General features: G+C 35.2%; 1 protein-coding gene across 1 annotated transcript; it reads right to left on the reverse strand.

Annotated features, from left to right (window-relative positions):
• Positions 1–14,365: 14,365 nt before the first annotated feature.
• LOC106089620 (vacuolar protein-sorting-associated protein 36) lies at positions 14,366–15,967 on the reverse strand. Its single transcript, XM_013255527.2, has 3 exons — positions 15,766–15,967; positions 14,979–15,704; positions 14,366–14,917 (listed from the first exon to the last, which is right to left on the reverse strand). The coding sequence occupies exons 1-3, from the start codon at positions 15,859–15,861 to the stop codon at positions 14,531–14,533; spliced, it is 1,209 nt and encodes a 402-aa protein (XP_013110981.1). The 5' UTR covers positions 15,862–15,967; the 3' UTR covers positions 14,366–14,530.
• Between the last annotated feature and the right edge of the window lie 315 nt (positions 15,968–16,282).

Genomic DNA, 16,282 nt, shown 5'->3' on the forward strand with positions numbered 1-16,282 from the left:
CACACATAAATGTTTTGGCTTTAAAAGAAAAGAAGAAAAAACCTCTAAAACTGAATCGAAACTTCACTCAAAAAATTACTACGAAACTCTATTGTATTCCTTTAGAAAAGAATAGAAAACAAAAATACAAGCAATATATGATTGTGTAAAAAGAAAAGCAACAAGCATTCAACAAGAAATTCAATCTCTAAATTTATCACAAACACTCACAACCTAGAAGAGAAATGATCATGTTTTCATTTTTAATTAATTTATTTATTACTAATACGAAGATGTAACAACATTTACATTTTCCAAAAAACATAAAATAAAACAGATAGAAATCCATAATGTTAGAAGGAAAAAAAAAAAACAAAATGTAAAGAATATAAACTCATGATATTTGTCATTTAAATAGTTTTTATAAATAAATTCTCTTTTACTTTTAAGTATTCGAGAGAGAGTAAAGCAAAAATTGAAAAAAAAACACACACACACACACAAAAAAGAAAGAGAAACCCTACTCCCACTTCTATTACTTCTTTATGTACTATTTAAGTATAATTATGATCCATATATTTAATATAAATTACAAGTAAATACACACACACACACACACATGCAAACAATACTAATTATAATGGAAATTCTAATTATTACAACATAAGTTATTATTGAGGATGATGATGATGATAGTGTTTAATAAAAACAAAAGAAACAAAGTTTTTATTTGGCTTTTGTTCTTCATAGTTTTAGAATATTAACAAATTATTTAGTTGTTCTTTTTTTTTGTTTTTTTTTTTTTAATAAACAAACAAAGAAAATAAAATAACACAAGATTTATATGAATTTATTGCTACTTGTTTTTGCTGTATTTGTTTCAAACATACTTGATAGCAAACCTAAGTACTAAGCCCCAATCCCCCCATCCCCTGTTAGCAATTTTAAGTTAACCATCATTGATTAAGTGATTGATTTTAAATGCTTAAATACTGAAAGATTATGATGAAAAATAAAAGAAAAAAACAAAAAGAAAAAAATATACATAAACAAATTAGCGCAATACTGTACAATTGTAAAAATTAATGATATGATAAAATTATGTTCTTGCTTATAATTGTTTTTGATTTTTTTCTACCAACCGTTATTGTAATCTGTATAGAAAAAAACAAACAACATAAAAGAGATAGAGTGAAAAAAAAAACAAATATAATAAAAATTATTATTTATTTCGCATATTTTTATTGAAAGGCAAACAAACCAGCAACAACAAAAACAAAGTACATACAATTAATTATTATATATTTTGTTACATATACTATATATATATATATACATATATACTATGATTATTATTATTTTATTTTTATTTTTTTTTTTTTCAATTTAAACATCGCTTAGTCGTAAGCCATTATTAATTATTAGCTTCATACTCATTAAATAATAACAAAATAAAAAAAAGAAAAATTAAACAAAAACAAAAGAGATATATAAATATAAATATTTATAATATTACCAATTACATGATAATTCGATAATAATAAAAACTATAACAAAAGTTTTGAGACAAAATAAAAACATAAAAACATATAGAAACTTTTGTTTATAATATATACAACAAAAACAACAACAACATGAAGAGCAACAAACCATCCCACTCTAACCAAGGTAATACATTAACAAATGCTTTACACAAGACTGTCAACCAAAACTATAAAGCTTCAAACAACAGCTTCTCTGCATATACCAATGTAGTATTACTTGAAACAAAAAACCAAAAAAACCAAAAACAAAGAGAAAACGACGAAAATATAATTAAAAAATATCCAAACTACTCACACCAGGTTTAAAATACCATGTTGGCAAAAAACCAAATTCACTATGATGTTATTTTAAATTTCGATAACTCAAAGTTGTCCCACGCAGGCCTCGTACATCAGTTCCAAAAATCTTGCAAATTAGAAGCAATTCATAGAAGAAGAAGAAGGCAAATAATTGAATTCGCCTGCAATTCGTAAAAGCTTTTGCATTGTCCTGAGCATATCGGTCTATTCACATTTACCCGGAATACCCTGAATAAATCTGTGGCAACTAGTGTTGCCGTTCCGATCCTTGATCCCTTTCATGACCTTTGTATTCAATACCCTATTTTCACCCGTATTGACTTTACTTTATTTCTTCTTTGTTTACACTTTTTGTGCCTTGTAAGGACGTAGGGTTGTCTGTTGCGTTTCTCCGCCAAATTCACTAACATGTTCTTGTTCATTTCGTTCGCCATATTATCTATTACCAAGTTTCAAATGTTCAGATTTTCCTATTTTTTTTTTCAATGTAAATTAAATTAAGGCCACCGTAGCGCAGAGGTTAGCATGTCCGCCTATGACGTTGAACGCCCGGGTTCGAATCCTGGCGAGACCATCGGAAAGAAAAATTTTCAGTGGTGGTTTTCCCCTCCTAATGCTGGCAACATTTGTGAGGTACCAAGCCATGCAAAAACTTCTCTCCAAAGAGGTTTTGTACTGCGGCACGCCGTTCGGACTCGGCTATAAAAAGGAGGCCCCTTATCATTGAGCTTAAACTTGAATCGAAGAAGTTAGCCCCTGTTGTTCATGGGCAAAATTTGCGAATGAAATACTATGTTAAGGGTGATTTTTAAGAGTTGTAGGAAAATTTTTCAAAAAAAAAAACACATAAAATTCAAAAAAATTCAAAATTCAAGTGAAATAAAATGTTCACCGAACTCGACTCTCAATAAGTTCATTGCTACGTGCTTGCTGTGTGGCTTGTGGTACCGTCTTGTTGAAACCACATGCCATGCAAGTCAAACCCCTGCATTTTGTGCAAAAAAAAGTTGGATATCATCTCACGGTAGCGCTCACCATTCACAGCACTGTGACTTTTTCTGTATGCATTGGTAGCTCTTGCAATGCTTCTGGCTAATCTTCACTCCGAAATCGACAATTCTGCTTATTTACGTACCCATTGAGCCAAAAATGAGAGAAAAAAAGCAAAAATGAGCGCGCGATGAACTTTCTTAACAGAGCACGCATTTTGATTCAATAATTTGCAAGCGTTGTTCGTTTGTAAGACGATTCATGGTTAAATTATAGACCAAACTGAAGATGTTTGACGGTGAAATAAAACAGGGAACATGCGTGAGCTGTTTAAACCAGCGTTGCCAAAAACATAATAGCTAAAAATTACCCTTTAGAAGTAGTGATCCTCATCAAGCACCGTAGGTGAGCAAACTTGTTCCGGTCCATAAGACCGATCACTGCTGAAACATTATGGTACTGTCATATTGAGTTTCACAAGCAAACAGTATTTCAGCAAAGAGTCGGTGCCGCCCTGGCTCTCACTGAGACTCTCCACTCGATGTCGCCGATTTTCCGCGACTGCAATTGCAGCTACTCTTTTACAAAACATTCAACCAACTTTTTTGGGAAAAGTACCCTTTTTGCGACCCCTTTAAAAAAACCTTTTTTTGAGTCTTCCAAAATTCTCAACGGCAACCCTGATGGCAACATCAGCAAAGAGGATGGAAATAACAGAGACATTTTTGTGCTCTCAATATTTGACAGCAAATGTCAAGTTTATAGATGTCGGTAATTATTTTATTTTTCTTCAAAGCAAACAGCTCTGCCGAAAAAATGTAAAAAATCAAATTTACAGAAAAAAGAAAAGAAAGTAAGATACACACATTGGAAGCTAAGACTGCCGAAACCCTGTATAGTTGCATTACGCCATAGTTTCCTTCACGGGAAATAATGCATATTTAGAAATACAAACGACGCAAACTGTCTTGCATTGAGAGCAGAATTCTGCTTGCGGCATGTTCTTAGATAACTTTCATTTATCTATATACACAAGCGCCACCAACCAGTTGTGTGCGAAGTTCAAATTCTTTATCTGTGTCCTCTTTGTAACAGGGTTGTTAGGGTACGGTTTTTTTTTTTAGGAAAATTTCAGATATTGGTGCATTTAAAAAAAAAAAAAATAATTAAAATTTATAAATTTCAGTGCAAACAAGAACATTTTACCATAGTCGTTTTTGCCAATTTGGATAACAATTGTGCCATCTAGAAGCTCTTGAAGCCAATTTTTCAGACGGGCTAATATGGGAGCTAAATCCGCTTATTGACCGATTTGAACTATTTTCAAAACGGACCCTATTAGTCATCGTACAAAATTTCAGCTAAATCGGTTAGAAACTGTGCCCTTTAGAGGACCAAATCCAGAAATAAGTTTACATATATGGTAAATAACAGAAAAAAAAGAAAATAACGGAGGACATTGTGCAAAATTTCAGTCTAATCGGATAAAAATTACGCCCGCCAATGGCTTGAGAAGTCATATCGGGAGATCAGTTTATATGGGTGCTATATCTAAACATGGACCGATTTGGCTCATTTACAGTCCCAATCGACCTACATCAATGAGAAGTATCTGCAACAGTTTCGGGAAGTTAGCCTTACTCGTTCAAGAGATAACATTCTTTTGGACAGAGAGATTTCACCTGGTGGAAGGTTACGCAAAAAAAAAAATCTTTTGAGCTGCGCATCTGCAAGCGAAAGTTTCGGGAGGGGTATCGGTAACGAAAATTTCTTTTATGTCGATGCAAATGCATTATGGCATTGAAAATTTCACCACAGGTGCATACTACTCTTGAGGTAATTGTTGAGTAAAACCAACTAAAAATATATCTCCTATTAACATGGCCCATCTAATCTAAAAATTCTATAACTTCGGTGCTAGTCCAACCAACTAAAGTCCAGTTGTAAGCCAACTGTGAAAAAAGATTTCTTATGAGCAAAGTTGTGTAACAAAATCCTGCGCAAGAACATTTATTTCTGCCTTCAAGGCACACGAACAATCATAGAGCATTTCGTTTAAAAATACAGCATTGCATGAGACAAGACAACAAGATGAGTGAATGTATAAAAATAGATTGATTCAGATTTCAGTGAGTGCACCTTGTATTTTGCTTCAGACTAAGGGGTCGATTATGGATGGCAACTCAACTATAGTTGCGTTGCCAGGAAATAAAATCATGAAATAAAAATTAGTATAATGCTATGTCTACACTAACTCGTTTTCAAAAACGATGTTTGAGATTAACTTGTTTATGATTTCAAAATAATTATTGGTTGGAAGATTTCTGGAGGCTATGGCAACTTTGGTTACTTTAGCTCTCACGTCTTCAATTATTGTAATATTTTTAATTTTGGATTTGACATTTTAGCAGATGGGCATGGGTTCAGTTCATGACTCATGGGCATTTTTTAAGATCCACATACATTGAATCCCTTATAAACGACTAGTTTTTGTGGCAAACGAATCGTTTTGCCTTTATAATTTGTAACGGCAAAACGAGTCGTTTTCAATGAATTGTAAAGGGAAAACGAGTCGTTTGCCCAAAACAGCTTTGGTCCGAACATAGTATTCGTCTTCTTATCTCTGACGTTAGGATGTTCACCAGGAATACAAGACTTGCCAGGAACTCACACCCGTTTGTAATTGATTGGCCAGTCGACCGAACCGTGCATTACCAAAAAAAAAAATCATTTTTCGCCCAACCCATTCGTATGTGGAATCGACTTCCGGCTAATGTCTTTCCCACCGACATTGATATTCAGAAATTTAATACGAATATCAATAAACACCACTCCCTCTTTTACCCCTTCCACCCTTAACTTTCCTAATTGCCAACGCAATGCACAGGAAATATAGGGGACATCCCATGCGTGTTGGTTACCTTAAAAAAAAGTATAAAGTTGCAAATTTTTGTCATTGTCATTCGATATCAGTGTTTTGAACGTTCAACTACTAAAAATTAGAAAATCCTTCAAGTTAGATTAGGTTTAATTATTTGTTTTCACATACAACAAGATAACAATGATCTTATAATTACACTATGTGACATTCAACGTAGCAAGAAATATGAATTAATATATGTAAGTAAATGTACGCTTAGGTTTTTTATTTCTTCTCTCATGTTGATTATTTCCGTACATTCAGTTTTAACCTTCTGTAAGCGTCCATCTATTTCATTTGCTTTCATTTCAATTTGTTGAATGTGTAAGTCGTCATGATTAAAGAGTTTCAACGCTACTTCTTCTAATCTTTTATTCAAAGATGTATTCAATCTCTCTTCGGTTTCCTTAAGAGCCCCTTGGAACATCAGCCTCTCAAAGCACACGTCAAGTTCATGTATTATATTATTTTCAGATCGAAACAGCTTAGGTGTTTTTGCTATGTTCTCTGGATTTGATAAATCATCTCTCTCTCTCTCTCTCTTTGATGATCCCGTTAACTTACTTAAAAGCTCTTCTTGAAGCTGGTTGTTGGTATACGTTATGTCAGCCATCAATTTCTCTTGAAACGATTCACTAAACTGAGACATCGTAATTTCTTTTTCTGTTGGCGTTGAAGAGATAAACCTTTGCGCACAGAATGGAGATTTTTATTTATGTATGTGTATATAATGCACAGCACTGATTTCGTTTATTTTGTGGCAGCCAAAATCAAAATAAAATATTTGCTTTTAACAGGTAATATAAAACTCAGTTCTATTTACAACAAACAGATTTTGTCCCAGTAACAATTTGACGTGGATTTATGTAAACAGTGTTGCGTTTTTCTAACAAATGGAGCAAATAAAAACAGAACTGTCTCCTCTCTTGTGAGATAACCACCGCGATGCCGTCTGCAGGATGTGAAATAGAGGAGAGGTAAAGGTTCATTGGTGCAGATATTAATCCGCCCCATGCCACTATGGACATACACCAAAGCCAGTGATTGGCTTGTTGTACGCTCTAAAAACTAAACAAGTAATCTCGATTTTTTTTTAATTTGGAATTTCTTGCAACTTACATTAATTGTTTTCCATCCCATCCATCCCTAAGTTGGTTCATGTCTGGTATCGCGTAAGCCGGGCAATGACATAGGAAATGCTCGGAATTCCTAACTTAAAAAAATATGTTCTTTTTTGTCGTTTTTCAAGTTTCCTATTGTTTGAAAATTGTACAGAATTACTCCGCTACTGAATTCAGCCAAGGTTCATTGAAAAGTTGAATCATACTCACCAAGTTCCCTTCGCGCACTTGAGACTCTACTCCTCCTGAGATATTTCTTTTACCGAACATCTACCTACACGGATTCGGTATAGTAGTAAATACTACAACAGCTTTGTCGCCGTTGAAAAACCGAAAAAATTTAACCGCAATCTACAACTACACTGTGGTTGTTTGTGTAATTTCGGGTTAAGAATTTCAATCCCTGCAGAGTATGAAAGAATATTTTTTCTATCGAGCGTCGGTACCATCCTTTCCGCTATCGTGGCTTTAGTCCGCAACGAGGGTAAGGAATCCACAACTTAATAATCAGCTACACTACTCACTACATGGACAGCGGAAGTTTGTTGGCATTTGAGACCACAAAGAACCCCGAAACACTTGGTGGGGGTATCAAAAAGGCTAGCCAATGTGAGAAAACCTTTGCGATTGCTCCGTCTATGCCGACCACAAAGTAACCGAATATACTTGGCGAAGGACTTGTCAATGTGAGAAAATCTTTACAAGTGCACAACAGTTTATCAATAAAGTCTGTTGGCTGTACCACTATGCAGCGCCAGTGTACAATCCCCGACGATTAAGACTCAGTGACCTACCAGTATGCTGTTCTACGAACTGCACCTCATTTCTCGCAACCAGCAGCGCTAGGTTAATACTGCTCAGTGTAGCCAAATAAGAATTTTGTTCAGATTTTCTTTTTGTTCGACACCAAAAAATATTTTATTGTTGTTTTTCGATACGATATCATTTCGAAAATAAGATGTTGTTGGCTCGATCCTAATTATTTTTGTTATATTTATGAAGAATATAAATGTAGCCTATTGCGTTTTAGCAATACTTTAAAATAGAATAACGCAATGGGGACAAGCCATGGGTGGTAAATTATATGCCAATAAGAACGAAGCACCCATGATTTGGCGATTTGATTTGCACTGAACACTTTTGTCAAGTATTTTTATATGACGGAGGCCACCGTATCGCAGAGGTTAGCATGTCCGCCTATGACGCTGAATGCCTGGGTTCGAATCCTGGCGAGACCATCAGAAACATTTTTCAATTGTGGTTTACCCCTCCTAATGCTGGCAACATTTGTGAGCTATCGCACTGAGGCACGCCATTCGGACTCGGCTATAAAAAGGAGGCCCTTATCACAATGCTTAAAACTTGAATCGCGCTGCACTCAAAGCAAAGCAAAAAATCTTGGTGTAATTATTATCCAAACACTAACATGGAAGGACCATATCATATCAGCGACAAACGAAATCTTCGGAATGTTAAGAACTATCTATAAAACACATTAATACACACCACAGAACATCAGATCCCTTTTGGCAAAATCATATCTTGCACCTATACTTCTATATGGCTGTGAGTTGTTTAGCCAATGTGACTCGAGAGGCAGAAATTGGTTGGAAATGGCACATAACGCGATAATAAGATATGTCTATGGTCTAAAGAGATATGCAAGTGTTTCAACTTTTACAAAAAATTTGCATGGTATCGCATTTGGCGATTCACTTTTTGTAAGAACACTTTTAATGATACATAAGTTAGTGGACAACAGGACTCCTGCAAATCCTCAAGCTAAACTTAAACATGGTAGATCTAGCAAAACTCCAGATATCTGAATGACAATTTTTTTTACAATGCTATTTGTCTTTGGAACTCTCTGCCTCTTCATATTTAATTTATTGGCAACTCAAATGCTTTTAAGAAAGCGTTATATGAAGATTTCTAATAATTGTGTTACCTTGTATTTATGTTAAAAATCGTCGGCTCATGACAGGAAACTTATGTATTAATTTGGTTACCTGTTTAATTATCTAATTTTTGTTTTTTTTTTGTTAAATGCGATATTTATCAACGCAAATTTTATTATTTATTCAACTATTGTAACAGTCTTATTATTACAACAAAACTCACATGCTATAATAATAAGATTTAAAATATTGTAGTATGTGAAATTGAAAACAAACAAACACTCATTGATATGTGAGAAGTTTGCCCCTGTTCCTTAGTGGAATGTTCATGGGCAAAATTTCCATTTGCATTTTTATATGGCTCGTATGTGTGGGCATAAGCAAGATATATTCATTTACAGGTAGTGGCAGTTGGCCAACAACAAAATATTGAGTGCACTATCTGTCAAAATCGATGATTAGTGCAACTCTAATTTTGTGTGTGATAGTTCTCAACTATAATACACACACACACAGCCAAAACTCGCTACAGATAGTGTACTCCGCTAGAAAAAAAAGTACTCAGCTGTTTACGGTACACTACCTGGTAACTATGTCGTGGGCATAAGTATCAAATAGTAATCATACGCACCCAAATGCCGTACATTTAATATAGGAATTTCTTCAAATGATTACAATTGTTTCGTAAAATTTTTAGTGTTATGAACTTTATGGCATCTCTTATACCACTGGACCATAACCGTAGACATACCACGCCTATCTGACATACAATAACTCACGGCTTTTGCTGATATGCAGTCTTGAGAAGTCCATATAGATGTTTTATATTTTTGATATATACCTAAATACTCGTTGTACTATGTTCACCACAAATATAGCAAAAACTATTTCGATCAAGCACACATCTTATTTGCGAATTCATATCGAAAAAAACCTATACAATTTTTTTTTTGTGTTCATAAAACGAAAATCTGGGCAAAGATCTAAATGTTATCCCTAGGCTATGTTTCAAAAACCAAAAGCTGTTGAAGAAAAACGTCTGTCGTATTTAGATATAATGCACAAATTTGAGATGATAACAATAAAAAAGTTATGGTGGCAAGTGTTATATATTCTCAGCTTTTGCTTGAGGTTCGACCAGTTTGTCGATTCTCCTTCGCCAAACATTAGATTGCTAAAATAAGATCCAGACTCAATTTCCTCATCGGGCAATTAGTTCAAGATACATTAATTTACAGGTAGTGGCAGTTGCCCAACAACAAAATATTGAGTGCACTTTCCGTCCAAATTAGTGGAACTCTTATGTTGATTCGTGGAACTCTGATTTTGTGTATGTTACTATTGGGTTGCCTAAAAAGTAATTGCGGATTTTTTAAAAGAAAGTAAATGCATTTTTAATAAAACTTAGAATGAACTTTAATCAAATATATAATTGCCATTTTGTTCGATAACCTTTTGTCATCTTCCTGGCAAATTTAGTATTCCACGCTCATAGAACTTCTGGCCTTTATCTGCAAAAAACTGAACCAAGTGCGATTTTATAGCCTTATAATTGCCGAAAGTTTTACCATTTAAGGAGTTCTGCAAAGATCGAAATAAATGGTAGTCTGATGGTGCAAGGTCAGGGCTATATGGTGGATGCATCAAAAGTTCCCAGCCAAGCACACTCAGTTTTTGGCGAGTGACCAAAGATGTGTGCGGTCTAGCGTTGTCCTGGTGGAATATGACACCTTTACGATTGACCAATTCTGGTCGCTTCTCCTTGATGGCTGTATTTAATTTGTCCAATTGTTGACAGTAAACATTCGAATCGTAAACATCGTTTGGTTCCTTGGAAGCAGCTCAAAATATACCACACCCTTCCAATCCCACCAAACAGACAGCATAACCTTCTTTTGGTGGTTATCAGCCTTTGAAGTGGTTTGATCGTTTTCGACTAACGTTGCTGTAAACAATCCATTTTTCATCTCCAGTTAGGATTCGTTTTAAAAACGGATCGAATTCTTTGCGTTTAAGGTGCATATCACAAGCGTTGATTCGGTTTGTTAAATGAATTTCTTTCAATATATGTGGTACACATATTAAAATTGACGCCAAACAAACAAATGTAAACAAAATTTCGCGCACTTTTTTTTCTAAAGCAAGCTAAAAGTAACAGCTGATAACTGACAGAAGAAAGAATGCAATTACAGAGTCACAAGCCGTTGAAAAAAAATTTGTCGACGCCGACTATATTACTACTATATTACCGACAATTACTTTTTGGGCAACCTAATAGTTTGCGCCATTTTTCGTTGTTTGTGTGTGTCATGGTTCTTCATTACTTCGCAAGAAAAAATTGTATTCAGCTGTTAACGATACACTACCTGTTAATTATGTCATGAATTAATCCGTATATGCTCACCATGGCACTTCCGTTAATAATTTGCAATGCTCGCAGGCATAGTAAAACGAAAAGAAGCCCACGCACAGTGTAAGCAACTTCGTCTGGCTTCGTTCCCACATATCAAGCTTAAGTCCACCATGGGTCCAGTGTTAGGTCAAATGCCTGACATTGCAATGACTTTTTAGTACTTTCAGTAGTCTGAGCTGCAGCTTCATCGCATCTAAGAGAGGTCCCCTGAACATACCAAGTTTCCTAGTATTGGTGAATAGTACCAATTTGATCTTTCAGGGGTTTACGTCAAGCCCATCGGCTAATTTTGGCAGCATACTGCACTTTGCACTCTGAACGGTCACACACCATGATGGCAACGAGCCATTTTTTAGTATACGTTAATTATCACGCCTATCAACATCAGCATTCACTTGGTAGCTATCTGCGGCTACATTAACCTTATGAGCACTTTTTAAACCTACCATCTTAGTGATTTTGTGGGTAAAGCCTCTGGAATTTTGAACATTTTTATATATGTGTGTTTCTTCCTTGATATTCAAAAATTTATAATCTTCTTTCTTCTTGCTCTAATTGGTCGAAGCAAATTTGCTGAAAATTTTTAATGTCAGGGCGCATCGAATTTTCTTCGCCTTGTTTACAAATTTTGGCGCCTTGGGCACAAGAAAATTAAATTTTTTTCTCACTAGTGTAAAAAACAAACCCCTGCATCATTTTTACATCTCACCATAGGAGATTGCTATCATTCGACACAAGCTCTTAATCGTTGGATGATAAAGCTACCGCAACATCATCAATATTTACACAAAGAAAGGAAACCGAATCTTCAATATCGGGAAATGATCCAAAATCAATATTATTAGGTCGGATAGCTCGAACACCGGAACCAAAAAAATTGTTAACCGTATCAACATCACCATCATGCACTAGACTGTCATGGCCATAGCAACCAGAACCCTTAAGAAATCTAACCTACCAAATCTAACAGACTAATATCTAAATATTTCTTTCCTTTCGTATAACGGATTTGGCCTTGTTCCGATATTTACAAAAAGTCCTCCAATTCTCAGGATGCTCTTGATATGCACTGTATGATAATTCTCCAAGATTCTGTGCAGACAAAATCTTACTGCACTTTATCCAATCACCGCCATCATTATGAATCCTTTTTCTTACAACAGGCACGAACGCAAAAAGATGATCAAAAAGCAAGGTGATACGAGCACCCAAGTCATCGACATCAGAAGTGTTAAAGAAGGCTGCATAATCAAAGGCAGATAAGCACTGCATCAAACCGTTCCAGTCAATATTCCCATAGTCCCGGTAGTCTATTATTTTTATACAAAATTAAAACAAAATCAGAAAAAATAACTTTTGAATGGCGTAAAACACTTATTCCAACCCAACGCAAGCGTTTATTTTTTTATATTTTTTTATATTTTCTTCGATTTTTTTCTTTTTTTTGTCTTGCCAAAATGCTATTTTTTAACCTGTAGTGCGTAATGTGCATATACATCCATACATGTACGATCCGCAAGTGTCCAACCCAACTGACTATTGAACATATAAAATATACATATATCCTACAGCAAATCAAGTCTGAATTTATCTGTTAACAATAAGAGATAAGCAAACTGGGCGAAGAGAACCAAACTCAAAAGAAAGAGAGCGGAAGTTTGAGAGAGAAAAAGAGTGACTTACGTTGGCTGCATCTGCAGATCGTATAATGATATTTTTGTATAACACTCAAGCACAACTACAACTAGACATACCTTTTAAAGAGTAAAGCATTTTAAACAGCCCAGAGATATTAAACTGCTTACAAATACCTGAATTGTGTGAAAAGTGAAAAAATAGTAGATTTATTTGTTAAAATATATGTAAATAAAAGCTATTGAGGAGACAAGAACCAATCGCTTGAGAAAAGGAGTGCCGTAGTAAAAAGAAATATAAAGCGCCTAGATCTGGAAATAAACACACATACATATAGGTATATTTGGTGGCAAAGGAAACTTTACAGTGAACGGTCTCAGCATCGTGCGGTAACAATGCCCTATCCTAAAATTTTCACGCTACGAGGCATGTCGTTCAAAAGATAGGAAAAATAATTGAATTGTTTGTATCTTTAAAATTGTGATTTAAAGTGATTGAGACTTGACGACGATTGTCCGCGACCAATTTGTTTGGTTTTCTTCGAGACCACCGGTGATGTCGGATTTCTGCCTCCCGCAAAAGTAATCCTCTCATCAACAGATGATGCCTTTAAGCAAAATCCAATAAGAAAATGCTAATCGTTTTTTAACATATTACCGAAGTATCAAAAATTAGTGTGCCCACGGTGATCGTTTCTTTCGACCGGAACGAGCTTGCTCACCTACAGGAGATTGACAAGGATCGCCGCCTCCACATAAAAATGTGGCTACAACAACAACACTCAAAAATTAGAATTTTAGACAGTCGTAGTCAAAAATTCAGTTGCAATTTACAACAAGGGTATAAGGTATACTTTAAATAGAGAGCTATTGCAATGGTCTCAATTATTATGAATGAATGTTTGGAATATCGGTTATAAAGGGCATTCATCAACGAGCACATTATTATTCCACAAAATTAACATTTTGGCTGTACGAGTGCAATGAGTTGGCCTTTGCTGGCCTTACAAAATGTTTCATGTACTCCCATTTTAGGTGTGCCCAAGCTTGGTGAGCGTATCCGCCTATTCACAGTAAGATACATGGTGAGCAAAAACCGATTAAAAATGTATGTTCTATTAAGTTTTTAGAAACTTTGGAGGAATAAAATAATAAAGTTACTAGATTATGGCACTTTCATGTATTGTTTTTGTTATTATGTCGAACTAAGTCCACTTTTCATTCGCCACATAAATTGTTGGTGCAAGTTTTCCACTTAATATGCATCGATTTCCAAATATAACCAAGCCTAAGGAAAAGTAGTCTTGTTTTTATTGGCTTTATTGCAAACCTCACCGTATGAATGCCATATGAAAACGGCATTTAACTCCTTTGTCAAAGTTTCACACCATAGCAGAAGAAATTAACATTTCTTATAAAACTAAAGACTTAAACAAATGTAAAAAAAAACGAAAGCGAACTAGCATTGTTATAATTAAAACTCATGTGAAAAATAATGTAATATATATGCGACTAAATGGATGTAAAAAATAATCACTAAAATTAACAAAAAAAAACAAAAGAAAATTCTTAAAAATCTTGCAATTATTATAATTTATTGAAAAAACATTACATATTAAGTGATAAAGAAAAATAAGACAACTTAATTTATAATTACTAATTAATTATAAAAACATACAATACACAAATATACGAAGCAAAAAAAAAATAAAATAACGCCTATTTTGTTGATCAATCCATGGCGGGGGGTTGCAGTATAAAGTTTGGATAAAATCGTAGACCTTCTAGAGATTCATCCCTGCACAATTTGCCCATACGCTCGGCTGCCAATAAACGTTCCTTGGCCAATATCAACGATATGCTGCGAACCTTTGCCAATTCCTCCACGGCCAATGAGGTAGATTCGTTTACCAAGTTAACAGTATCTTCGGCAGTAAGTTCATCATTTTGTGAATCCAACTGCAGTACCATGGCTCCACTGGGAAATTTGCGCAGCTTTATAGGACCCTGCATAGAATGGCAAGCTTGTAACAAGTCTTCGGGTGATAAAAGTTCTAACCCTCGGGCACGATTCACCCGACAATAAACATCAGCTAAAGACATCATTCCTCCAGCTTCCTAAAAGGCATTAAAATATACATTTTAAATGCTTTCAGAGTCGGTAAATTCTAATAACTACCTCCAATGGATCTAACAACATGACACATATCTGCTCGGCTAAACCCTTGTAATAGGCAGAATCGCTAGAGTAAGCTTCCCTTGTGACTGGATCATCAATACCTAAGCTCAGGAGATAAGATTTAAATCGAACCGTTTCGTCGTCGGAAATTTCTCCCTTTTGCGAACGTATTTTATCACTTATGACCCTTGATACTGAAACCATATCTTGGGCCATGGCCATTAAAACTCTAAGATCTTGAAAAGCTAAAGCGATGTTCTCATCGGTTTCTTTGGTTTTTTGTTCAATAGCTCTCTCGATTCCTCCAATACCAGTTCTCATACGCAATTTAGCTTCCCTTGCTGCCTTTTCTTGGTGGTTTTCTGGGCGCCTCTCTTCGCCGGGTAGTTGAGAGGATGACAGCTGAACCTCCCATATTTTCGCCTGTAAAGTTTCACGCAATGAGTTGGCAAATTCTGGCAGAACTCCATGTTTGCCGGAGAGTTTTATAAACGAATTTGAACTGTAGTCTAAGGGACCCGGTTGTTTATCACTTGCCGGAGGACGCAAATGTAGTACAAGTCTCGTTTTGCGACCAAACACAAAATTGCTAGCTTGTTCCTCACTGACAGAAACAATGTATTTTAAATTAAGACACAAGCACATTGCAGCACGAGCTATTTCACCTGGACGACCCCAAAACATACGATGAGTGGTCAGCACTAACTCGCCCTCCTCGAATTGTGTCTGTCAAGGAAATTGGTGAAAGCAAAAAATTAATGCAAAATGACTAAGTGCTTCAGCTTACCTTTTGGTCACCATCATACAATTTAATCTGTGTTTCCTTATTAACGAATGATTCGCTTTCGTGCAGTCTTGCTTCTGCATATTCAAACCTATTCATTCTCTTAAGCTAGTTTCGTATACTTTTTATTTTATTTTATTATATCTTTGTTGCAAACATGGGATTTTATATTCCAGACAGCTGTTTGCCAGCACCGATAACATAAATCGATGACATCAGAATAAGGCGGAGATGCCATTTGAAAACTTAGAAGAAGGTATCGGATAGAGATTTTCATATACGTATGTCCCATTGAATTTTTCAAAGAAAATCAGACGGCTTCTAATGTTACTGCAGTTGCAGATGCAGAACCACAATATATAACCATTCATTGGCAAGGCGATACAGAGATTTTCTTTAATTTTGCAATTTAATATCTTGGCACCCTGTGTTACAAAATTGCGTTTTTTTTAATCACGCATCATAGGCAACACTCGCTATGAATACTGATGTCATCGACTCTGGATTGTTTTATTAAATG

Source organism: Stomoxys calcitrans, chromosome 1 (genome assembly GCF_963082655.1).
Source record: "Stomoxys calcitrans chromosome 1, idStoCalc2.1, whole genome shotgun sequence".
NCBI classification, from domain to species: Eukaryota; Metazoa; Arthropoda; class Insecta; order Diptera; family Muscidae; genus Stomoxys; species Stomoxys calcitrans.